The 8853-nt window shown below is 59.5% G+C and overlaps 1 protein-coding gene across 1 annotated transcript in view; it reads left to right on the top strand.

Annotated features, from left to right (window-relative positions):
* NPEPL1 (aminopeptidase like 1) overlaps nt 1-7797 on the top strand; it is a 35397-nt gene extending 27600 nt beyond the window's left edge. The window contains exons 9-14 of the mRNA XM_007951497.2: nt 848-925; nt 5209-5309; nt 5949-6072; nt 6218-6394; nt 7021-7131; nt 7639-7797. Coding sequence (XP_007949688.2) covers nt 848-925; nt 5209-5309; nt 5949-6072; nt 6218-6394; nt 7021-7131; nt 7639-7797 — 750 coding nt within the window. The remainder of the gene's footprint in view (nt 1-847; nt 926-5208; nt 5310-5948; nt 6073-6217; nt 6395-7020; nt 7132-7638) is intronic.
* Nucleotides 7798-8853: the final 1056 nt, after the last annotated feature.

Genomic DNA, 8853 nt, shown 5'->3' with positions numbered 1-8853 from the left:
GGCGTTGTCTGTGTGGGCCATTTTGCCCATGGTTCAATCCCAGACCTGTAGCCCCTCTTTGCTGTGTAAACACTCATGTGCTTTCTCACAGACTGGGTCAGGAGGGATGGCTTGTTTCCAGTGGTGCTGGACGGAGCCTTTGCACTTGAGGCTTGGTTGTAAACGTGGCTCCATATGTGTAGAAACACTTTCTGTTAATATTAGAGGCCCGTGACGTTACAGGGGTTCAGAAGCCACTCAGTGAATTCAAGCTCAAATCCTCACCTCTGATGACCTGTTCTTTTAAAACATGAACTTGTCAGTTAGAGTCAGGTCCCTGTCAAATATAAAAATGAGTAACCATTCTTGACTAGTTTCTGGAAAAGAGCATTTACCCTGTGGCGGGAGGAGGGCCTGGAAGGCTCCTCCCTTGAGCCTAACCAGGACACATGGGCCGGCTGCTGGAGGGTGGGGTGAGGGTGTCCCTGACAGTGATGATGTGATGAGGGTAGTGTCTGGGGCGTCCGACCCCTTAGAGATGGACGAGGAGCAGAGATGTGCCACGTGGTGACTGAAGGTTCTTGGTATCAAAGGGAGGAGTCAGCCTTTGCCCCATAGGGGACGGTGGGGAGATGGGAGGCTGGCAGCAAGTGAGTAGCCTGTGCACCCTCCCATAGGAAGGCGGCATTGGCAGTGGTGTGGAGGCAAATGGCCCCTGTGCTGTGCCCTGGAGGGACCCTGGATTCTGTGGGTGCCTAAGTGACCTGGCAAGGACCCACACAGGGGAAGATGGGGTGTTCGGCGGGTGGGGGGCCATGGCTGGTCTCAGCATTGCACTGACCCCCTCTTCTCACTGCGTCTCCTCCAGACCACCATGCCCGGGATGAAGCGCGACTGCGGTGGGGCTGCAGCCATCCTGGGAGCCTTCCGAGCCGCCATCAAACAGGTAAGGGACCCTGACAGAGGAGGGGCCAGGCTCAAGAGAGGGGGAACAGCCAGAGACCCCACATGGGGGCACCCACTCCTGCAATCACAAGCCCTGACCTGTGCCAGTCAGGCTCCACGGGTCCAGTTCTAATCCAAGGTGGAAAGGGCCTGCCCCAACTGGCCTGCTCACTCAGATAAGGCCCGGGAGGGGTTGGCTGAGGTGTGAGCCAGGAGGGACCATGCCCCCATGCCCGGTATACTGGAGACCACTGGGACCTGCTCATCAAGCAACAAGCCCCACCCCCCTGGAACTGCCAAGACCCAGGGAGCCCCTCTGAGAGAGCTGCCCAGGATCCCTGGGTCCCCACCTGGCAAGAAGGTCCCCATGCCTGGTGCCTAGCAAGGGCTTATTTAGGAGGAGAGAGACCGTGAGAGGTCAGGAGGCCTGACCACTGGGTCCAGACTTGAACCACTGGTTAAGTGACTACAGTAGGTGGTGACTTTGGGGAGCCCTTGGTTAAGGGACCCGGTGGCAGTGACTCTGGGGAGCCCCTGGTGAAGGGACCCAGTGTGGTGACTCTTTCTCATTGTGTTGCTCTGGGAGGAGCAGCAGCACCCCGTGGCGGTAAGGGGGTGGTCGTGATGGCACAGGCTTGCAACGTTCGTTGGGGTCGAGGCTCTGGCCCCCGGGAGCAGAGGTGATGCACACTCAGCTGGAGCCAGGGACATCGAGTCCCTGGGAGGGGCCTCACTCTGGGGTCGGCACCTGTCTGAGGTGGAAGGCTCTGGACAGCCCCTCCCTACCCACTGGCCCTGGTGCCCGGGAGGCCCGGTGGCAGCTGGGATGGTGAGCATGGCTATTCCACGGGCCTTTCTCAGATGTGGAAAGCCTTCCTGGCAGCTTGAGAGGGTTGGCTCCATCTCACTAAACACAAGACACCTTTAACAGAGGTGCCTCCTGGGGGCTGGGCTCCTTAGGGTGAATGTAACACGAGAGACAAGAGCAGAGGTCTCGGCAAACGGGCCAGACGGGTCAGAGTGTGGCCTTCGGAAGAGAGGTCGACTGTCTCTCACCCTCAGAGGAGTGGGGGCTCAGGCTCTGGGATGGCCAGGACTTCGTGGGGTACAGTGAGTGCTCAGACTGCTCCGGGGCTCCTCGTGAGGTGAAGTGGCTGCAGCAGAGTCCCTGCAGAGCCCAGGTGGCCGTCCTCTGCAGAGCCCGGGGTGGGCGGTGGGAAGGAGCCATGTCGGCAAGCTCTCGTCCCTTTGCTGACAGGAGACTAACGAGGGTTCATGGCCAGCATCTGATGAAGCGCTCCACCCCGAGCCTGCCAGCCACCTGCCCTCCTGCCCCCGGCCCAGTGGTCCTGGGAGATGAGCTTCTCAGAGGATACGGACACTTCCCCCGCTGCGGGGCATCCACACTCTGCCGGCACAGCTGACGCTCACCCGTGGCGCTGGGGGAGGTGGCGTTGGAGGAGCACCCGGCCAGCACAGGAGGCTCCTTGGCCGCTCGTGCGAGGACTGTCCCGGCACCTGCCTGGCCGGCTGAGGAAGACCCAGCAGGTCGACACTCTGACTCAAGTCCCTGCTCACGGGAGCCACTTGGCAGTTAACACTGACTCATCAGCTGGCAGTGGATGCAGATGGCAGGGTGCTACAGCCATGCCATCTGGAGGTGCTGGGGACCCCCACCCCCCCACAGCTCAAGAAGAAGGCCCGCCCCATGCCAGAGTCCCAGCCTGGACACCCACTGAGTCCCCGAGCCAGCTTCGTCCTTAAAAAGGACCAGCACAAAATAAATATTGGTCATAACGGATTATGACCCACAGAATAAAATAAGAACCCCCATGTCCACACGGTGGACCGAGCAGGTAAATCAATGGGGGAAGAAAACCATTTCTCACAGTGGAGTTCCAGTTCATCACCATGGAAAGAATGGAGGAAGTGGACAGTCATCACGTAAACGGTGTGGTCATAATTGTTGAAGGTGAGAGAGATCAACGGATGCTACAACCCGACGGCCACGGTGTGGTGAGAACACGGTGTTAGGGTATTAGGAACAGGGTGTCCATGCCAGTTACAGTGCAGAAACATGGCGGGCATCTCCTGAACCAAGTGTCTGTGCCAACCTGGCTGGCTGTCATGAATTGAATTCTGTCTCCAAAAAGTTGTGTGAAAGTCCTCACCCTGTACCTGTGAATGGGAACGGGGGATTGCCTTTGTTAATGAGGCCATACAGAGCAGGGTGGGTCCTAACCCTAACTGCTTCTGAGTGGTGTCTTGGGAAGAGAGCAGAATTGACAGAGACACATGGGGGGAGACAGATGCCATGTGATAACCCGTCTATAGGCCAAGGAGCACCAAGAGCTACAGAAGCCGGAAGAGAGAGAGCATGGCCCCGTGGAGCCTTGAACTCCAGCTCTCAGCCTCCAGCAGAGGCTCTGGGAGAATACAGTCCTGTTGTGAAAGCCATCCACCATGGTGTTTTATGACGGCAGCCCCAGAAGACAAAACGCCAGGCACAGGACACCAGTGGGAGGTGCCTCCCGACAGGCTGCACTGGAGAGGACACACCTCTACCTGGGTCTGAAAGTGGGGGAGCGTCAGACAGACCCAGCACCCAAGTGCCAAGGCCACGCACGGGTCCAGATCATAGGAGGCTACAGGGACCTCACCTGCTACCATGCATGACCAAGCTTGGATCCCAGCCTCTGAAAGGACATTGGAGGGATAGTGGTGGCATTTAAGCAACACTGTAGCTCACAGACTGTGGCACCAATGGAAATGCCTGAATCTCGACCCTTGCACTGCAGTCGTGTGCAAGATATTAGCTCGCGCGCAATCTAGGTGAAAGGTATTCGGGCATCATTTGTATGGCTTTTTGTAACCTGAAATCTTTTAAAGTTTTCTTTTATTTTTAAAACATTTTTAAAAGCTTTTTATTGTGATTTGAGTGGAAATTTACAGAACAAATTGGCTTTCTGTTCAATAATTCATACGCATTTTGTTTCATGACATTGACTGCAAATCCCCACAGTGTAGCAGCTCTCTTGCCACCTCCTCCCTGTGTTTACTGTCTCAGGCCTGTAAAGTGAACACCACCCCAGGGAGGTGCCTCCACACAGATCCAAAGGGCAGCGGTTGCCCAGGGATAGAGCTCAGGAGGCGGGGAGAGACGAGAAAGAAGGACGAGTGGAAAGAGATGACATTATTTCTAAGTGAAATATTTTAAAAATTTCAAAGGCAGAGACGTGCCAGTCCAATACTAAGGGTGGCGCAGTGCACCAGGGTCAGGGGGTGTTGGAAGCAGAAGGGGCCTATCCAGGTTCTCTGAGAAAGAGAGGAGGCAACCACCCCATTTATCCCTAAGCTCCAGCGACCGGGGGCCCACGCCTGATCCTCAGCGTGGCCTCAAGACCCTCCCCAGCTGTCCCTGAAGCACCTGCCCAGCACTCTATCTGGCCACCCGCTTCTTCTGTTGGACTGATGGGTCTCAAACCTACATGGCTGGCTTTGAGCGACTGAAGTTCTAATGCCTGAGGGGCCCCTCTGTACCCCAGTATCTGGCTGAGACTGTGTGCCGAGTGTCCCCAGCTGTTCTCCAAGGGGGTCCACACACAACCGCATCAGCGTCTCCCGGGAGCATGTCTGGGATGCGGATTCTGGCCCAGCCCCAGACCTGCCAAATCATGAACTGGGGCGTGGGTGGGGGCGGGCAGCGACCCCGCGGGCTTCCCAGCTCCGGTGCCTGCCCCGGCCTCTCCTGGCCTCGTCATCTGTGTGTTAGCTTTGGCGGCAGCTCTGCTCCTACAGTGGAAGAGTCCCCGGGGTGAAGAGCCACGTGGGAGGGCGGGACTGAGGGAGGTGTGTAAGCCGCCGAGGGTGGGCGCCGTCCCATTGGACCATGCCTGCCCCCAGGGGAAAGCCCCTCTGAGCTTCTTGGGGACACCTCTACATGAATGTCCGTATCTGGGTGCACACAACTTGCGTCAGGTGTCCGAAAACGAACGGCAGCTTACATTTCTGAGGCCAGCTTGGCGATCCCTAAAATGCCGCCTTCTGGTCCCCCGACGACATATACACACATGCACACGCACACGCACGCACACACGTGTGCGCCTTTCTTCAGTGTGGAGATAGACTGCTTCTAGCCAGGGAGGGACACTGGCCACTTCCCAGGCCCCAGCCCTGCAGCTCTGTCTGTCTGTCTGCTGCTGGGCCACAGAGCTCCCGGCTCCCTGCCGCCCTTGCCCCCCTTGCCCCCATGTAACTGGGGCTCTTGCCCTCTTTCTCCTGCAGGGTTTCAAAGATAACCTCCATGCTGTGTTCTGCTTAGCGGAGAATGCAGTGGGACCCCGTGCCACAAGGCCGGACGACATCCACCTGCTGTACTCAGGAAAGTAAGCTGGGGCCCATCCCTAGGGCCTGTTGCCACCCAACTGCACCCCCCAGCCACAGGGTGTGCCACCCTCCCAGGCCCTCAGGAAGAGCTTCTAGCCTAGTGGCAGGTCCTGTTGGGAGGACACCCTGCACCAGGACACCTGAGCAGCCATGAGGCCCGAGGCCCAGGAGGGGCATGGCAGCTTTGGAGACAGGGGCCCGCACGTTCCCTGGGCTAGGGGCCCGGCCCCGCCACCCTTTGGCTTGCCATGTTTGGGTGTTTGAAGCCTGCCCCCTGGAGACCCTGCTCGAGCCCCTAGCCCTTGGGATGCAGTTCTGGGGAGTGGTAGCGGGAGCCCGTGGTGGTGCCCTGTGTTTAGGATGGGAGCAGGTGGTCATCCATGTTATCCAGAGGTGCACCTTCTCTGGGTGCCATCGTAGCCCACCCCACAGCTCCCAGCTCTGAGATAAGGAAACTGAGGTTGGGGAGCTGAACAGCTCACCCTGGCTTCCAGGGCACAGGTGTGACCAGGCCTCTGCTCTGGCCACATGCTACACTGATGGGGGGGGGGGCACAGTGGGCCAGGCTGTAGGCGCCACATCCAAAGGGCCTCATCCCAGCACCCAGGACACCCACTGGCAGGGTCTCTGCACCCCAGGACCGTGGAGATCAACAATACGGACGCGGAGGGCCGTCTGGTGCTAGCTGATGGCGTAGCCTATGCCTGCAAGGACCTGGGTGCCGACATCATCCTGGACATGGCCACGCTGACTGGGGCACAGGTGGGCATCTGCCCCATCCCGCCTTGGGTGTGGGGGGCTGTCACTGAACCTACGTGACCAGATGGAGAGGGGACCCGCCACCTGGTGCTCAGTGGGCACAGTGGCTTCTCCGTCCACCCCCACCGACTGTTCCATCCCCCGCCAGGGCATCGCCACGGGCAAGTACCACGCTGCAGTGCTCACCAACAGTGCGGAATGGGAGGTGGCCTGTGTGACAGCTGGCAGGAAGTGCGGGGACCTGGTTCACCCACTCGTCTACTGCCCTGAGCTGCACTTCAGCGAGTTCACCTCAGCTGTGGCTGACATGAAGAACTCGGTGGCGGTGGGTGTACAGCTGTGTGGGGTGGAGGAGGGCAGGGGACAGACTGTACCCTTGAGGAGACACTTACACAGAACCATGGCGGGAGCACAGGATGGGCACAGGGCCATAGCGCAGACATGGGGTGGGCATGGGGCCACGGAGTGGGCATGGGGTAGGCACAGGGCCACGGAGTGAACTAGGGGTGAGCACAGGGCTACGGAGTGGGCATGGGGCCATGGAGTAGACATGGGGTGGGCGTAGGGCCATGGAGCAGACAAGGGGTGGACACTGGGCCACAGAGTGGGTGCAGGTTGGGCACGGGGCCATGGGACAGGCACAGAATAGAGGTGGGGCAGTGAGGAGATGTGCCTCTAGGATAGCGCTCAGAGGGACACCAGGGGGCATGGAGCAGGAACAGGACCACAGGCACACATGGGGCTATGGGCCAGGCACAGAGTGCAGGTCTTGGGAGGTGTGCTCAGCGGGGTGGACTGGCTGTGCCCCACCAGCACGTAGTGTCACCCCGGGACCTCTTCTTAGCTGTGGGGCCTGACTTGGGTCCCCGTTAGACCCTTTGCTTAAGTCGTAGCTAAGGGATGGGGGCAGGGCACCCAGACAGCTTGGTCACCATCCTCCCGCCCACCCAGGACCGGGACAACAGCCCCAGCTCCTGCGCCGGCCTCTTCATAGCCTCCCACATTGGCTTCGACTGGCCTGGGGTCTGGGTCCATCTGGACATCGCTGCGCCTGTGCACGCTGTGAGTGGCCGCAGCCCCTCCAGGCTGCCTGTGGCCTCAGCAACCTCCTGCACTGCGGGTGTGCTCCCTTCTTAGTCAGGACACTTCCTTGGCCATCTGGCTGGCCGGCCACTCTTCCTCTCTACCCTCACCCCCGCCCAGCAGCAGCCTAGGCTTGTCCCACCCTCTCGTCCGTCCATCCATCATCTGGAGCCCCTTTCTGGCTCTGAAGCTGTAGGATGAGGTCATCGGAAACTTTGTATGTGGCAGGTCACATTGCCTGTGGCCCAGCCTTTGGTCAGCTGTGCTTCCCCCACCCCGTCCCCAGCTTCTGGTTTCATAGTCCCTGGGAACAGAGTGTGGCCTTCCCCGGCAGAAGGCCTGGGGCCGGGGAGACCTGGGTTGGGGCCAAGGGTGGGACCATGCCCCCTGCCTGGTGCCTGCCCATGGCTCTGATGTGGATGAGCTGAGAGGGTTCCTGGGGTGCGAGGCAGAGAGGCCTGAGCATCCCCTGACTTCTGTCCACAGGGAGAGCGGGCCACCGGCTTTGGCGTGGCCCTGTTGCTGGCGCTCTTTGGCCGGGCCTCTGAGGACCCCCTGCTGAACCTGGTGTCCCCACTGGGCTGTGAGGCCAACACACAGGTTGAGGACATGGAGCAGGATTCCAAGCGACGCAGACTGGTGTGACGGCTGGCCCCTGACCCCCGGCCCCTGGCCTAGGCTCTTTACCTCACTTTGCACTGAATAAGTTTAAGCAATTAAAAAGATGATACCTTGATACGGGTCTGGGTGTGGTGTTTGTTGTTATAGATGATACTTTGATGGGTCCAGTGTGGTTTTTGTTTTTAATGGCCGTGAGGATGGAGATGGCCTGCTCTTAGGGCTTAGAAGACAGCTTTGGGTTTGGTGGGATCTGGGGGTGGCGTTGGGGCTGGCTGCCCTTGGAGTCACCACTGTGTTCCCTGCCAGGGTCAGCACTGCCCAGGAGGCCCAGCTACCCTTGTCCTCTGGATGCAGTGACCTCATGGCCAACGTGGCCATTCGCCTGCTGACCACTCAGTGGCCCCGGCCCCACTCAGCCCCTGGAAGGGAGGTGATGGAGCTCTAAGGGTCCAGTCTGAGGAGTGTGACGGGTCTGCTCCGGCCTGGAGAACTCGCTCAGGGTTGAGTTAAGCACAGCCGGAGCCCAGCCCAACCTCCCCACTTTCCATTCCATCTCCTGACCTCGTTTAGGAATCAACCTCTGGGATGCCCCCCGGGTCAGGCTCGGGCTGCTGCCTTGTCTCCAAACCAGGCGCTGAAGCTAGGAGGGGCCTCTGAGACTAGCTCGATGGCCTGGCTGTGCACAGGTGAGGGTCCCGGGCCAGGTGAGGGCCCAAGCTCAGCCGAGTGTGAGCAGGTGAGGTCCCTGGTGTGGGCGTTCTGAAACCAGTTCTCTGGGTCCAGGCCAGTTAGAGGCTGGGCACTTTCAGGCTCACATGGCCCTTGCATCACCCTGTGGGGTCGGGGGGTAAATTGGTCTCCCTGGCAGAGTCCGAGATTTCCTTAGTGCTGCCACACATGACTCTGACACGGTCATGGTGACGCTGTGCAGATGGGGATGGGGACTGGAGACCAATTCCCATTACCCAGGAGCCCAGCCAGGATCCAGCACAAACCGTCCCCCAGGCCTGGGTGAAATGGTGAAGCTGACCCACCTTGTCTCAGACAGTGCAGGTGTGACCTTGTCGCGGCACCTCCTGG

This window comes from Orycteropus afer, unplaced genomic scaffold, assembly GCF_000298275.1.
Source record: "Orycteropus afer afer isolate SDZICR_OR568_19922 unplaced genomic scaffold, OryAfe1.0 scaffold00295, whole genome shotgun sequence".
Classification (NCBI taxonomy): Eukaryota; Metazoa; Chordata; class Mammalia; order Tubulidentata; family Orycteropodidae; genus Orycteropus; species Orycteropus afer.
Note: the sequence above shows the minus strand (reverse complement) of the source record. Positions and strands in the feature narration are given on the sequence as shown.